At 34.1% G+C, this 17,926-nt stretch overlaps 2 protein-coding genes across 11 annotated transcripts in view; one reads left to right on the top strand and one right to left on the bottom strand.

The window, feature by feature from the left end:
- The window catches only part of DOCK7 (dedicator of cytokinesis 7), a 226,479-nt gene that overhangs the window by 124,732 nt on the left and 83,821 nt on the right, over nucleotides 1-17,926 (bottom strand). The window lies entirely within an intron of this gene.
- ANGPTL3 (angiopoietin like 3) lies at nucleotides 1,268-10,705 on the top strand. Its single transcript, NM_001003926.2, is given in 8 exon segments — nucleotides 1,268-1,579; nucleotides 1,582-1,784; nucleotides 2,387-2,497; nucleotides 4,992-5,100; nucleotides 6,776-6,889; nucleotides 7,325-7,420; nucleotides 9,850-10,116; nucleotides 10,481-10,705. Coding segments are annotated over 8 exon segments (1,386 nt in total). The 5' UTR covers nucleotides 1,268-1,290; the 3' UTR covers nucleotides 10,678-10,705.

The following is a 17,926-nucleotide window of genomic DNA, read 5'->3' as shown; positions in this document are numbered from 1 at the left end:
AAAGTTTTTAATATAAACACTCAAAAAAAATAATCAGTGATTAGAATTGAATTAAATTCTTTAATTCAAAAAAAGAAAAATAATCAGTTATAATTTAACTGAAGTATTTAGCATTTTTCTTTTTTTTTTGGTCTTTGTGCTATTTCTTTGGGCCGCTCCCGCAGCATATGGAGGTTCCCAGGCTAGGGGTCCAATCGGAGCTGTAGCCACTGGCCTACGCCAGAGCTACAGCAACGCAGGATCCGAGCCGCGTCTGCAACCTACACCACAGCTCACGGCAACGCTGGATCGTAACCCACTGAGCAAGGGCAGGGACCAAACCCGCAACCTCATGGTTCCTAGTCGGATTCGTTAACCACTGCGCCACGACGGGAACTCCTAGTATTTTTCCTTTTAAACATAAGTTAGAAGCATAGTGGAACATTTACTTTTAAACATACCACTAATTTTTTTATTTTGTTAAATTTATATCACGAATATTGTTACCAAGCTCAAAAACTTCAGACAAATGTGTAATGTGCAAATAGTTTCTGTCCCTGGAAGTATTTAATTCTGGCTGACCTTAGAAAATTACATAATGTATTGGTCTTTCCAGTGGGCCCAGAGAAAAAAGGTTAGACCATTGAGACATAGAATATAATGGGAAAAAAGGATGAAATACCTTTTAATGTATAGTATTTTGTGACAATATACAAATACAGTTAAGATAGATCATTGAAGCAAAAAGATACACTCACAACTATAGTGACAAATAATAAGGAATATGTAATCATACGTTGGTTTATTATAAAGGGTACTATGGGAATGCAGCATTGAGAGCCACTAATACCACCTGCAGAAATGGAAGAAGGCTTCGCAGAGAAGGCATTTTTGGAGATGGAAAACTGTTTTCCAAAGAAACTAAAATACAATTTGGGAAACGTATACTTAATTCACTAATTTTTACTCAATTGAATGATGAATTTATCAGTCAAAAGAGTTTGGTATTTACTTGCAAATCTCTTTAAAAATGACAAAATCAGCTTTTAAAAAAATTAAAATACAATAATCATTTTAAATGACCTATTAAGTTAGTTGCTTATTTCTTTGACTTCAATTAGCATTGATCTAACTCAATGTGGAAGGTTACATTCATACAAGTTTACACAGCTTAATGATTAACTCTATTCACCTGCCAACCTTACTGTTTATGTAGCAAACAATGTTAACTAGAGAGTCTAGAAGTCTAGGTGTGCTTATAGGAAAAAAACAAATTCCAAATCATTTCAAAGTGGAGTAATTAGGATAAAAATGTACACTATTAAGCTCTTTCTTCTTATTGTTCCTCTAGTTATTTCTTCCAGAATTGACCAAGACTCTTCATCACTTGACTCTGTGTCTCCAGAGCCAAAATCAAGATTTGCTATGTTGGATGATGTAAAAATTTTAGCCAATGGCCTACTTCAGTTAGGACATGGTCTTAAAGACTTTGTTCATAAGACTAAGGGCCAAATTAATGATATATTTCAAAAACTCAACATATTTGACCAGTCTTTTTATGACTTATCACTGCAAACCAATGAAATCAAAGAAGAAGAAAAGAACTTAGAAGAACTACATTCAAACTGCAAGTCAAAAATGAAGAAGTAAAGAACATGTCACTTGACCTCAACTCAAAAGTTGAAAGTCTCCTTGAAGAAAAAATTCTACTTCAACACAAAGTAAGATATCTGGAAGATCAATTAACCAATTTAATTAAAAATCAACCTGAAATTCAGGAACACCCGGATATAACTTCACTTAAAGTAAGTAGAAACCAAAGAGCATTTGTGATTGTTTTCAATGTGAATATTTTTAAAAATATTTTAAGATAGGCTATTTGAAATATGTTACTGAACTGTCGAAATACTGTATTTTTCTCATGAAAAAAAACCGCCAGGAAAAAAAAAAAATTCTCATTCTAATTTGAAGTTAGTTTTAATGTTCCCTAACATTACTTATGAAAATAACTAAACTTTGCATTTCAGATGAAAATTATTACAAATTAGAGTATTGCAAATTCCTGGATGCAAGTAAAAGGCTAAAGGAATTTAACTTATAACTATTCTCCCATGTTTAAAACATAGAAAAGCAAAAATATAAAAATAAAAAAATATATTAATTTCTTTTTTCATTTAATTGAAGTTCAGGAAATCAGATTTTGGAGATGGTACATTTTAAATACAATACAAAAGCAAAAGTATGTACTATGTGAAAGCAGCATACAAGGGAAAATGTTTGCCAAAATTCATTTTTCTAATCCAGTATTAGCTCTAAAAAATTAGACTGCGATAGTGTTCTAAGGGGGAAAAAATGTCTAATTTAACAAAAGAAAGAAGCGTCTAACCAGCCTACAATCTATGTCTAGACTTTTGTGGAACAGCAAGACAACAGCATCAGAGACCTTCTTCAGACTGTGGAAGAACAATACAGACAATTAAACCAACAGCACAGTCAAATAAAAGAAATAGAAAACCAGGTAAGTCAGCATTTTATCATCTCCAATCTTTTACATAGATTTAGGTTCATGAACACTGTATGCTAACAGTATGTAAAATAACAGTTGGATAGTGAATAAAGGGACCACATCAGCATGACTGTTAAGTCTGTAGGCGCCGAAGCTAATGAACTGAGTTTGAATTTTAGCTCTAAAACTTTTGTGGGAACTTAAATAAATTACCTAACCCTTTCTCAAGTTTCCTCAAATCTTCCATGCAGATAATAACAGAACCCATCTTATAGGACTGTTTTGAGGAAAAAAAAGAATTAATTCATGCAGAGTATACCCTCAATTTAACAAAAAGTGATTCAATTAAAATTTAGATTAGATTATGTCTCTTTATTCAAAAAACCCCACAATGGCTTCCCACTCTCTCACAGCAGCCCCAAAGCCCGCATGACTCCTTAATTATCTCACTGATTCCATCTCCTCTGCTCTAGTCTAGTGGCCTTTTCACTGTTATTCAAACACATCAAACACACTGCTGTCTTGGGGTCTTTGCCCTTGTGGCTGGACTGGAATGCTCTTCTCACTGGTATCTGCATGGCCCACTCTTATTTCCTTTACGTCTTTCTCAAATACAGAAATCTTCAAAAGAGTCTTCTCAGGTAACTTCATCAGAAATCACAATCCTCCACATTCCTGCTTGACCTGTTACCTCCTTCATTACCTTTTTTTCCCTTACCACTCACCCTATTTAACATAATATATATTTTAGTTATTTATCTCATCTATCTCTGCACTAGGATATAAGCTCTATGACTATAGAAATTTTCTCCCATTTTTTTAAATTTACACTATTTACATGCTGTACTCCACAACACACAACACTGTCTGACACAAAATAGGCATTTAATAAAATGCAGAGCTAATAAAGGTAACGTCCTGTTTAGCACGAAGTCAATAAAACTCGCTATGTTTAATATTATTCTTATCATCAGAAGCCCTGATAATTAAAGTTCCATACCCAACAAAATAATTAATCTACAATGTAAATAACTGACTAGGTGAGGAATACCTGTTTGGAATAAGGCCATGTCAGACTCTCAACATTCCAATACATATAATACCATAGTTCCAAAATATTAACTAGCAATATGGTGAAATACCATTTAAAAGCGTTTCAAAAATAACACAGACTCAAAGAAACTAGGAAAAAAAAAATGATGCCAAGAACTACAAAACAAGTGTTATTATCACTTTCCACTAAACAAACATGTCGTTACATGTTTCAGTAATTTTATGACTCATAATTTTAGGGTATTTTTACTAATTATCCAAAAAGGGGTTTTGCCAGCTAGTTTTGATTTCCATAACTATTTTCTTACTATATGTTATTTTTCTTTTTCTTTTTTTTTTTCTAATAGTTGTACCTGTGGCATATGGAAGTTTCCACACCAGGGGTTGAATCAAAGCTGCAGCTGAGACCTACACCACAGCCACAGCTACACTGGATCTACACCACAGCTTATGGCAATGCTGGATCCTTAAGCCACTGAGCCAGGCCAAGGATCAAACCTGAATCCTCAAAGACAACATCAGGTCCTTAACCTGCTAAGCCACAATGGGAACTCCTTATGTGTTATTTTTCTAATTTTTTACCTGTATCTTTTATTATGATTAAATGAACCTACTCACAAAAGCAAAAACTACTATAAATGCTATACTCCTAATAATAAAATGTATGAAGAATTCAAAACAATGAAGGTGGAAGATGCCTTAGATCATCTGATACAACTTACTCAAATTTAAGAAACCAAAACTCTTTAAGTTACCATATAAGATCACAGCTACTTAGTAGAAAAGACTAATACCCAGAAAGTGAACTTACAACAGATCCTTATAAATTATATTCTAGGAAATGTCATTTACGCTAACATCAAAAAATTAACACTAATAACACAAGATGTTACATACTCTGCTTTTCTCAGCCGACCAAGAAGAAAAGCTATCAGTCAATAAACTGCAAACCCAGCACAACAATCAAGTACTGAATATATTGAAAGTAAACAAATAAGCCTGCCAATTTGTTACCTTTACAGATATGTTTACATGTCAAAAACTATCAAGAAAGCAGCCTTGTTCAACTTACATGCTATGTCTTAAGACCTACAACTGAGAATTATTAAATTTAAAATCTGTGTCACTAAATAGTACATTACATTCATATAAATAAACAGAAACTACCAAAATATTCTAAGCAAAGTCTCTGCCTTTGGTCTTCTTGTTTTTTTGACCAATTTCTCTTTCTCTGTTTTTTTGAACTCATTAAATAATATGCCTGATTAAGTATTTTGAGAAAAGGAAGGCTTTATGATATGTATAGGGTTGTTTATTCCTCTTAACATCGGAAACTATAACATATTATGAACTAAAAGATGTATATAAGTTTTAGTTTTAATGTCTTCCCTCAGAGTCCTCTCCTTGTATATTTAGTATTATCTTTAAAACTAGATTTGTATTCTCTTATCAGTTAAGAAGAACTGGTACTCAAGAATCCACAGAAAATGCTTCTAAACCACGAGTACCAAGAACTACTCCCTCTCTTCACTTGAATGAAACAAAAAATGTAGAACATAATGGTAAGATAATCGGGTGGCTTTCCTTCTTGAAGCTACTATCATAGAATTTTTTTTCTATCTTTGACATTTCCATCAAAAATCCCTATTCCAGAAGTTCCCTGGTGGTTTAGCGGTTAAGGATCCAGCATTGTCACCGCTATGGCACAGGTTCGATCCCGGGTCTAGGAACTTTCGCATGCTATGGACACAGCCCAAAAAAGCGGAGGGGGGGGGTTTAGAAGCAGTCTGTGACAGATATCAGCACAACACTGTAAATAAACTATCCTTTTTTAAAAAATCCCTATTCTCAAGGTCTATTCTAGATTAAAAGAGAGTAAAGACATAAATCCAACAAATACGTCAACCTAAATTGGATACTGGTGATTTTTTAAAACTCTGTAACACACAATAAGAAAATCAGATCAACTATACTCTAATAAAAAAATTAAATAAAAATGATTAAATGGAAAAAATGGAAATATGAATACAGACTTTATATTAGATAATATAGGATTATTAATTTTCCTAGATATAATAATGACATTATAGTTACAGAAGAGAATAATCTCATGTTTAACAGATGCATGCCAAAATACCTAAGGGGTTAAGGGTCACGATGCTTGCAAATTATTTTCAAATGGCACAGGAAAACATATACTTGTGAAAATCTGTTTATAAAGCAAATATGGCAAACTGTGAACCACTGAACACAAATGGAAAGATTATGACATTCTCTCCAATGTTTCTACTTTCCATAAGAACAACAAAAAGATGGGGGGACAAAGTCCTTACTTCCAACCAAGCTTCGACAAAATGATATACTTTCAAAACACATATATTTTTAATATAAAAAGGTCTCTTTTAGTTTCCTCTATATATGTTCACTCCTCCCACATATTTCTTGACTACCTGCTATGCACCAAGCACTATGCTAACATCTCACCTGTGTTACATCTAAGGTAGAAAAAATTGTTTAAAATTCTCATTTTGTCACTTTTCTTAAAAAGAAATCAGTTTGGTTAACAACTATTTTGATATTCTTTTTTCTTTTTTTGGCCGCACCCGTGGCATATGGAAGCCCCTGGGCCAGGGACTGAATCAAAGTCGCAGCTGCAACCTATGCCACAACTGTAGCAACACTGGATCCCTTAATCCACTGCACCGGGCTAGGGATCAAACGCTCATTGCCACAGCAGCAACAGCAGGTCCTTAACCTGAATGCCATAGTGGGAACTCCTGTTTTGATATAACATGCATGCCATCCAATAAAAACACTTTAGCATAAAGTACCTTTTTTTTTTTTTTTTTTTTTGTTAGGGTCGCAAGTGTGGCATATGGAAGTTTCCAAGCTAGGGGTTGAATAAGAGCTGTAGCTGCTGGCCTACACCACAGCCACAGCAAAGCAGTATCTGAGCCACGTCTGTGACCTACACCACAGCTCCTGGCAACACTAGATCATTGACCTACTAAGCAAGGACAGGGATCAAACCTGCATCCTCATGGATACTAGTAGGGTTTGTTACTGCTGAGCCACAACAGTAACTCCCAGCATAAAGTACTTTTTACAAACACATTAGTGAAAAAGACTAAAGGCTACTTTCACCACAACTGCAAAAAATGTCAAGCAAAACTTTAACCTCTAAAGTTTTCATCCTTCATTACTGCATCTTATGTAATGACATTTTGTTGATTCTAGACATTCCTGCTGATTGTACTGTCATTTATAACAGAGGCGATCAAACAAGTGGCATCTACTCCATTAGAGCCAGCAACTCTCAAGTATTTAATGTCTACTGTGATGTTAAATCAGGTAAAAGTACCCTAAGGAAAAAAAACAGACAGTAGTTAGCTCAGGTTACTCACTACCTATTAGAGTAAGACTAATTCTGTTATCTTTGCTTTGAAGATACATAAAATGAACTCTCTGTATAACTCAAGTAGTTATATAGACCTAGCACCAAATCTTATTTATGAATTTACTCATGCATTTATTCAGTATTCTTTTTCCATAAAATAATCTGAAATGGCTATAAGTTTATTAAGTTTAAGTCAATAGTTCATTAAGACAAATTCATTAGTTACTCTTAGCTTCTTGGGACCATAATAAATAATAAAATGTTATTACCATAACAATATTAATAACTACCTTACAAAGCCACCAGTTAAAACCAAACCAAAAACAGTATTTTGTTACATCTATCAGCATCAGTCTACTAAAAATACACAATTTGTTCATTATATTCAGGTAGTTCGTGGACATTAATTCAACACCGAATAGATGGATCACAAAACTTCAATGAAACTTGGGAAAACTACAGATATGGTTTTGGGAGGCTTGATGGTAAGGTGACTTCATACATTCCTTCATTCACTTGTTAATTTAAAAATATGTATTAAGAACCTATTGGAGTTCCTATCACGGAGCAGCAGAAACGAATCCTAGTAGGAACCACAAGGTTGTGGGTTCAACCTCTGGCTTTGCTCAGTGGGTTAAGGATTCAGCATTGCAGTGAGCTGTGGTGTAGGTCACAGACACAGCTCAGATTCTGCATTGCTGTGGCTGTGGCGTAGGCCAGCACCTGTAGTTCCGATTCGACCTCTGGCCTGGGAACCTCCATATGCCATGGGTGTGGCCTTAAAAAGACAAGAGACAGGGAAAAAAAAAAAAAGAACCTATTTTAATTGTAAATCAACTATATTTTAATAAAAAATAAAGAAATAGGGAGGAAAAAAAGCACCTACCATGGACTGGGCATTAAAAAACACAACAATGAATGAGGACCAGTCCCAGCCTTCATAGAATGTATTAATAAAAATTACCCATTTTTAAGTAATTGAACTTACAAGTGTCTTCATCTGAATTATTCTTTTCACAATTATATGTCTGTTCTATATATACTTATGACAATTTAACTTGACAGCATCTAATTATTGTAAATATAATTATCAAAGACAATACTGATTAACTACTTTGTATTTTGAATAAGAGGTAAATGTTATAAATCAGGTACAAAGAAAACCATCCTTATCACTGGTCATTCTATCTTCCTTATTCACATTTTACATATCAGCTATTTGGAGATTGGAAGGCAAAAAGAAGCTGTCAGATGTACAGTACAAAATTTTTAGGTCTCAATTATATAAATGTATGCTGTACAAATATGTGATTTAAAGTAAATTTAATTTTAATTCAATGAGAATTTTATTTGGATCACAAAATAAGATAAAAAAACAAAATAAACAAAATAAAAATAAATGAAAGAGGTTTAAAATCTAACAAAGCAACTGTAAAAATCCATGAATGATGTACATGGATTTATTCATGAAGTGGCTAACATGCATTATGACAGCTGTACTATTTGACCATTTCATCAATTCTATATTCAGACTAGCAGTTAAATCCCTACCTAAAAGGTATAATCAGTGAAACATTTTCTAGCTCCGAAGCTCATTCTAAGTGTGTGAGTCCAGGGTACCCATTTATTATTACGAGAAAGTAAGCCATCTGTATTTTGCCATTCTTAAAATGAAGTCTGCTAATTCAATGGCAATAAGGAAATTGACTTTTTTCCCCTTAAATATTTTAGTAAGAGGGATAAAGAGAGATTAATTGTGATAACTAAAGAGATCTATTTGTATTTATGTTGTTTTAAATTCCAAATAAAATTTTTATACAGAAAAGTTAAAATTATGCTTTTTAATGTCAAATGTTTTTTTAAATTTATTTCCTTCTTTTTCTACAAAGAAAACATAATACCAAGCAAATATCAAAGGCCAAGACTATGTTTGAGGAAAATGACACTATGATCCAAGTCTCCTGAAATACTTAACAAATCTCTTGATAGTGGATAGGTATGAATAAATAGCTGATAGTAAAGCCAGTACATACAAGGACCCAGAAGTCCTCATTACTAGCTATATATAATTAGATAATACTTTACCAATGACCAGACCTAAAAATACTTACAAGAGTCTAATATATTTCACTGTGAATTATGCCTAAGAATATTCATTTTAGAAAGGATAATCAGACTTTTGGTAGGCCTATTAATATTTTAACATTTTTTACAAACAGAATTACCTTCAATAAAATTATTTTTAAAGGAAATTTTTTTTGTCTTTTTTTTAGGGCGCACCTGTTGCTTATAGAGGTTCCCAGGCTAGGGGTCCAATCACAGCTACAGCTGTCAGCCTATGCCACAGCTACAGCAATAGGGGATCCAAGCCATGTCTGTGACCTACACTACAGCTCACAGCAATGGCCAGATCCTTAACCCACTGAGCAAGGCCAGGGATTGAACCTGCATCCTTAGGGATTCTGGTCAGGTTTGTTACCTCTGAGCCATAACGGCCAATACCAAAAAGAAGTATTTTATTTATTTATTTATTTTTTTTTTTTTTAGCTATTTCTTGGGCCGCTCCCGCAGCATATGGAGGTTCCCAGGCTAGGAGTCAAATCGGAGCCAGAGCCACAGCAACGTGGATCCGAGCCGCGTCTGCAACCTACACCACAGCTCACGGCAACTCTGGATCATTAACCCACTGAGCAAGGGCAGGGACCGAACCCGCAACCTCATGGTTCCTAGTCGGATTCGTTGACCACTGTGCCACAACGGGAACTCCCAAAAAGAAGTATTTTAAGAGACCCTAAAATAACCAAGGGGTTCAAGACTAAAACAACAACAACAACAACAAAACTCTCAAAAAAAAAAAGGCCTGTGCCTAATCTGCAGTTAGCAACCCACAGATTTTCACAACTTTTCTTTTCAGGAGAATTCTGGTTGGGTCTAGAGAAGATATACTCCATAGTAAAGCAATCTAATTACATCTTACGAATTGAGCTAGAGGACTGGAATGACAACGAGTACTATATTGAATATTCTTTTCACTTGGGAGATCATGAAACCAACTATACGCTACATCTAGTTGAGATTGCCGGCAATGTCCCCAATGCACTCCCAGAACACAAAGATTTGATGTTTTCTACTTGGGATCACAAAGCAAAAGGACATGTCAACTGTCCAGAAAGTTATTCAGGTATCCACTTGCTAATATCAATACTTTATTTTCATATCTTCAAAATATTTTCCTTGAGTATCAGCCAACTTCAATGCCAGCTCTTTAAAATATGAATCTGAAATAAATAATTTCGCTATAGGTAAATGTCTCTTAACATAAGTGTTAATTTGATTCTGGTTCAATTATGTGTTTTACCGCTAGCCTTTCTCAGATATTTTATTTTTGGTGGGGCATATGAGATTTATATAGATTATTTAAAATTTGAATATATACATACATACTGTCATATTTATAAGAAATGAAGATATACTCATGCAGAAACATAGTAACAATAACTATATATGATCTGCATCCATTAAGTTGCATGTCTATCTTTTTTTAGGAGGCTGGTGGTGCCATGACGTCTGTGGGGAAAACAATCTAAATGGCATCTATAAGAAGCCAAAAGCAAAAATTAAGCCAGAGAGAAGAGGAATATGCTGGAAGTCTCAAAATGGAAGGTTATACTCTATCAAATCAACCAAAATGTTGATCCATCCAATAGATTCAGAGAGTTCTGAATTAACTAAAGCAATTTAAAAAGCCAATAAATTAAACATTACGCTCATCCCAAATTACTATATTTAATAATTTAGTATTAAATCTCTAATAGAAGGCTTTAGAAGAAAGTATTTATATAAAACCTACTACCAACTTAATATTAAACATATCATTACCTCAAAGAATACAATTTACCTTTCTCAATCAAAATTCTTCTGATGATCAATACATGCATATATTCTGTACTGTGTGAATCAATTTTAGATGATCAAAATCTAAATTTTAACCAGTGGGTGCATTTTTAAATTAACTAAATAACAAACCTGGAAAAAGATTTTTGTTTTTAAAGCCATTATGTAGGCTAATTTCACAACTTCCCTAGTTTAAAAACTTTCTTTGCTAAAATTCTAAACGAATAAATATGAAGGACTGTATCATTCTTAAATGCTTAATTTCAAAACTAAAATTTTGTTCAGAGAACATGAAAATCTGTAGTAAGAATTTTAAAACTGATGCTTCATTAGCTACAATATAATTTGAGGTAAATGTTTGGCATGCTTTATTTATGAAGCCAAATGAAGGGATGAAATACTGCACTGAAACAGAATCATGATCTTAAACAAATACAATAAATCAGGGTTACAAAGTGATGTTGACTTTAAATGCAGGTATCACTGTACTTAATTGTTAGCTTATCTACACTGTATACATTTTATATATCCTAACACTTAATACTGTGACAACAAATAACTGTAAAGGGATCCTGTCAAAATACAGTAAGAATGATTGTATTTACCACATGAAGTTTAATAATTTACTCCCTTGGACATGATGCGAGTCTAATACTTAACACCATATCCAAGGTTTTCAAACAGAATTAAGAATCATAAAAAGTTACTCGATGTTTAAATTGTCTGAGAGGTGTTCATGTACGTTTCCAAATTCAATAAAGACTCATTCCCCTAAATTACAGAAATTTAAATTCTTGTAGTTTTTTGACATCCAATAGAAGTATGACTATGTTATTTATAATTTAAATAATTTAAATTCTAAGTCCTCAAGGACTATAATCTCAACTGTATTTATTTTTAAATAAATAAACCTACCAAAGAGAAATAAAATCTTGAATTAAATAGTTTTTAAAGCATATAGTGCCCAAATTATATCATGACTCACCTTAGTCAATAAAATTTAGCATTATGGATTTTAAATTATCTAATATAGGTCACATATTTTTAATATATGACACATGTATGATCTATGTGATCCTACATAAATGTTTTGTTCCAAAAAATACAAAAATAAAGGCAAAAATAAGTTTTAGCTTTCAGATTCACATCCAAGCTGGCAAAATTGACTTTTTAGATCCAAAATACAAAATGGCTTTTTTTTTTCAAAATAGAAAGCTTTTAAATGCAAAATAATGCACTATTTAATATATCAAATGTTTTCTCTATTTTTTATAATTCTCACACAATGTGTTTCATTTTGTTCCTTTTAGAATACTAAATTATTTTTTTTCCTCATATAAAGCTTAGATTAAAAGAGAATTCTGTTAGAGAAAGGGTTTTTTCCTTTGCGGTTCATAAAATCATGTCCTTCTCTCCTTCTACCCTCCCTAGTTTGACAAAGTGTTCTAACTACACCACTGACACAAATGTCAAATCCAGTGGCCTCTTAGTCCACATTCCCTTTGATTTCTCTACTAACCAATAAGAGTATTTTCTCAAACTTGATCTTCAGTTTACTTCCACAAAACTACTACACTTTCCCAGGATTACCTCTAACTGGAATCCATCTTTAAAGCCCTATCCCCTCCAATTATTTAGTACTGTGGGCCAATGTACAATATTCAATCATCTCAGGCTGTGACCTTCTGAAATTCTAACTACTCTCATGGACTTATCTATGTTCCAAGAATAGAGCTTCCAAGTCTACGTCTTATTCCCAGATCTTTCTCCAGTCTCCCTTCTTCCATTCCTTACCTGCCACTTCTCCTTTTGATAACCTATAAAAATACCTCAAATTCAACCTAACAAATAGCAAATTCACCAATACCTCACTGCCTCCACGGGTCCTCCCTTTTACCTTAGCACTCTATTCTCCGTATCTGGCACTCAATGGTGCTATTACACTTCCAGTCATAAAAGCTGAGAACCCAGGAAGAATCTCTGGCTTTTCAATTAACTTTGTAAACCCCCTCTCCTGTACCATGAGCCACTAAATTCAATACGATCTTTTTTTTTTTTAAGTCTCTTAATCTGATACACTTTCGTCCCATTCCTACTGACAAAAAACTGCCAAGGATCACCTTTAACCTGAGTCTTAAATTTTCTAAAAAAAAAATCTCCTGCCTGGCCTCCTAATTTTATGTCTATGTCCTTTCAAGTTTCCTAAAGCAAATTTATAATGGCTGCATAATACTTTGACCTGTGTCCTTCAAACTTGTCTATCAAAAGAGTGTAACAGCTGAGAATAATGAAACATATCCTTACAGGTCCTGGAGTGAGAGGATGAAACAGCTTGACATAAGCACAAATTTCTTTTAAAATCTCACTCGGATTTTACTTGAATCTTAGAATCTTAACACTGCATGAGAATTATGTTTTCTACTTCATAAAAAAATCATTATTCCCTCCTTCAAGCTTCTAAAAATTGATGTTCCTAGAACATAGGTCATGTTTACCCTGAAGACCTGCATATCCCATTTAACCGTGCCCTCACAAGAATGGGCACCCCTATTAGAAGAGCATAAGCCTACAGAGCAAAATCCAAATCTCTTCCAAGTGTTCAACGGTTTCTACAATCTGATCCCAAAATACCACTTTAACCATTTCCTGCCCGACGCAAACCCTCACATCTAATTAAAACCACTTACTTTTACACACCCCCGGTATGCCTTTCTAATGCCATTCCATTTACCTAGAATGCCTCCCCACACCTTGCTGCTTGGCTAGATCCTATTTATACTTACAGGTAGCACAGACAGTATATATCACTTCTTCTACAAGTATCCTAGAAATGGAGGCCCTTCCTTCATTTCCACCTTGCAGCATGACTGTCTGTACCCCTTCAATTGGCACTTAGCAAGTAAAGACAGAAAAAACAAAACTGCCAAATCATGTTAAAAATACAGTGAAAGCAGGTCCCGTCATGGCGCAGCAGAAACAAATCTGACTAGGAACCATGAGTTTGCAGGTTTGATCCCTGGCCTCGCTGCTCAGTGGGTTAAGGATCCAGCATTGCCGTGATCTGTGGTGTAGGTCGAAGACGTGGCTCGGATCTGGTGTTGCTGTGGCTGTGGTGTAGGCTGGCAGCTACGGCTCCAATTCGATCCCTAGCCTGGGAACCTCCATATGCCACATGTGCCGCCCTAAAAAGACAAAAGGCAAAAATAAAATAAAATACAGTGAAAAATAGCTTAAAAATCCCCAAGAGCATCAAAGACAGTCTACTTGATTTTAGTGAATTACTACAAAATTTCTACACTAAGAGTTTACTCTGAACTAGTATGAATTTTGCCAAGAGCAAGTATACAATAGGTAGCAATAGGGTTACCTATAGTAGTATAATCTATTTACACACTGCCATCCTAGAATCAGCATGTTTCCATGCTTGTATCTCTACTTCCTAATAGCGATAACCCATGGAAATCAATTAACTCATGCATTAATCAAAAATGTATTCAGGAGTACCCATCGTGGCTCAGCAGAAAAGACTCTGACTAGCATCCATGAGGATGCAGCCTTGATTCCTGGCCCCCCTGAGTGTCATGTTAAGGATTCAGTGTTGCGGTGAGTTATGGTGTAGTCGCAGATGCGACTAGGATGTGGCATTGCTGTGGTGTAGGCTGGTAGCTACAGTTCCAATTCGACCTCTAGCCTGGGAACCTGCACATGCTGCTGCTGCGGGCCTAAAAAAAATAAAAATCGAAGTGTATTCAGTAATCCGTACTCTTGAGTATCTATTATTTACCTCCTTCTGAAACAAACCTAGTCCAAATATTTACTGTTATACAGTTGACATTCTGTTGATTAATGTCCTTTGTTTTTTTCTCCCCATAATTAACAACCACAAGCATTATACGTACGTATATACTACTTAGTGACCATACAACACAGTTTTGAAAATTGAAAAGAAAGTGACTAAATGTTGGCCCTTTTTATCAAAGTCCAAACAGTTCTCATGGCAAATCAAATACTGAAAAATTACTCAATTGGTGTGAAACATGCAGTTCAAGGTCGTGAAAATAGGCTTAACAATTTCCCTAATAAGCCTTTATAAAATGAATTACAATAACATTAGTGAAAATATAAAATCAAGGATTCCATCTCAAACAAAAACTTTTTCTAAATTAATATGTTACTCCCTGGAATAATCATCCATCTAACAAGATGATTAGGTTTATCTGAAAAAACAATAACCTACAACTTTAAAGATTAAGGGTCTAACTGTTCATCTTTAAATAAGCAAACTAAACCTCAGTTTTCACATCCTATATATGGGAATAATAAGCACCTTGCCAAATCTACTTTTGGATTTGTGATAATTATCAAGTGAGATACTATATTTGAATAGCTTTATGAACCATAAAGTTTTAAACAGATGCATATACTTGTAAAAACTGGAACTCAGGTATCACGCTTCATATCTCTTAAAGTAAATATATAATCTGTATAAATTCTTCCTAAGTGAAAATACGCCAATTCTCAGGATAGGAGAACAAAATTGCTCTCCTCACATTCTGAGGCTGTTTTTGGAACTTTGCTCCTTCCCTCAGAGTCCGAGATTAACACTCTAGAACATTGAAGGCCCTAATTAAAAACTCCTGGGTAGCTATGTTAAAATGTTAGAAAACAGTACCCCCAACTCAAGAATTTTTACAGTTAAACTAGGACAAATTAGATAGGATAAACACCAGAGTGTTGTATCTTGGGCAAAACCAAAACAACGGAGTGTGGCAACAGCTTGCAACATCCATGAAAACTAAAAATAAAAACAAACACCAATACTCTTAAAAGCAGGGAACTCTAAGCTCGAATGGAAAAAAAAATTCCTTAATTTCTCTAAAGTTTACACCTCCTTAAATTTTGAATGTAGGAAACTAACCATACCAGTATTGGCAATACATGAAACTGTCATTAGTAAAAATTATATATAACTTTACATCACAACTACTGGAGATATCTCAAACACTGTTCAGGCTTATTACTACTTAGAAAATATGGTAGTTTTTAGACCTGTGGCTAGATCTTTTACTTAATTCATTAATAAAGAAACCCCACAAATCACAACTTAAAATCTTTTTTTTTTTTTGCTTTTTAGGGCCACACTCAGGACATATGGAGGTCTCAGGCTAGCGGTTGAATTGGAGCTTTATCTGCAGCCTACACCACAGTTCACGCCAATGCCAGATCCTTAACCCACTGAGCCAGGCCAGGGATCAAACCTGCGTCCTCATGGATGCTGGTCAGATTCGTTAACCGCTCAGCCACGACAGGAACTCCCACAACTTAAAATCTTGATGACTGTAATTTAATGTAATTGATTTCCTTTATTATCTCATGTATTTCATTTCATGAATTCAAAAACATTATTTCCAAAACAGAATCATAGGATTCACACAACTGCCAAATAATATGATAACCTAGTTTAACAAACATGAATTGCATGGTTCTCATGCCATAATATAAGTAGAACAGTATTCCCAGGGTATCCATGTACCACTGAGGATACCAAAATCCCTGGATGCTCATGTACCTAATATAAAATGGTACAATATTTGCATATAACCCATGCACATCCTCCTGCATACTTTAAATCATCTGTAGATTACTTATAATATCTAATACAATGTAAATACTATGTGACTAGTTGCCACTGACTAGCAAATTCAAGATTTGCCCTTTGGATCTCTCTGGAATGTATTTTTCCAAGTATTTTCAATCTGCAGGTTGGTTGAATCTAAAGATGTGGAACCCACTAATACAAAGGGCCAACTGTATACACTGAATGACTGAGCTATTCCTAGAAACTAAATTTGAAGAGAAAAAATTCAACCACTATACAAAAAGCTTATTAAACTACTCGGGAGAAAATTAATACAGGGTAAATTATAAAGCGATCATAAAACATTTCAAATGTTAATGTGGCTATTTTTTAAGTCCTTATCTGTGAGAAATACATACTGAAGGACGGACTGGTGAAATGATACGATAACTAGGCTTTACTTTAAAGTACTAGAGGGAAAAAAAAAAAGAACAGGTAGTAGATGAAACAAGAATGACAATGGAGGTTAATTGTACTATTTATTTTTGTGTATGTTTGTCATTTCCACTATAAAAAGTTTAAAGCTGTCCTTAGATTAATTTACAGATAATAGGTTTACGAAGGATTATTATGAGATGTATGTGGCATATTCCTAACTGCTAACTAAGGTCCAAATCAAAATGAACCACATCCTTTCATTCTGTTTTTCACAGTGTCACCTGGCCTAAACCACTGCATTCTTATATTCTTAGTAAAACCATATTTGCTGGATATATAGTCTTTCAAAAAAATGGAAGAAAAACAAAGATAGGAAAGTTCGGTAGGTGATTATAACTACAGCTATTTTGAAGAATGAGGCTAATCTCGACGATCTCGCCAGGAATAGCATTGCTCTATAATGCATAGCTTAAAAACTGGATGTCAGTAAAACACACAAGCATTCGCTCAGTTTGATGTACTGTGATCTTTACAACTCAAGTGCAAAAGGGGTCGTCAAGCACAAATTTGGAACGTGAGTAACATTACACACAATCTACTACCTAACTTCCAGATGACTTCAGATAGTCAATGAGAAAATTTTTTCCCTGAGTAAGGAAGAGATTTTTTTACTGGATTATCTTAATGTAACAACTATACTAGTATTTCTTATATAATGATTTCCTTGATCAAGCAAGCATTCAATATAAATTATTTCCACAGTTTTGGCTTGGTAAAAAATATACTATTCATTCTTAATTGCTAGAAACAACCATGTATCTGTGTATCCTCACTTACTCCTACAGAAGATATGAATAGATCAGATCCCTTCTGGGTTAACATTTTATAAGAATAAGTGAACAATCACATCTGTGGGGGGTGGGGGAAGAAGACATGTGAAAATCTCTAACTTCAGGTATACCTTAGTAAGAGATTTTTTAAAAAAACTCTTTGAGAAATCAACAATATATTTAAAAGCGTATTTTAATATAAGAAATTAAAATTAAAAATTAAACTAAAAACACACATTTACATATATGCC

This window comes from Sus scrofa, chromosome 6 (assembly GCF_000003025.6).
Source record: "Sus scrofa isolate TJ Tabasco breed Duroc chromosome 6, Sscrofa11.1, whole genome shotgun sequence".
NCBI lineage: Eukaryota > Metazoa > Chordata > Mammalia > Artiodactyla > Suidae > Sus > Sus scrofa.
The sequence above is the reverse complement of the archived record's forward strand: the minus strand, read 5'-3'. Positions and strand labels throughout refer to the sequence as shown.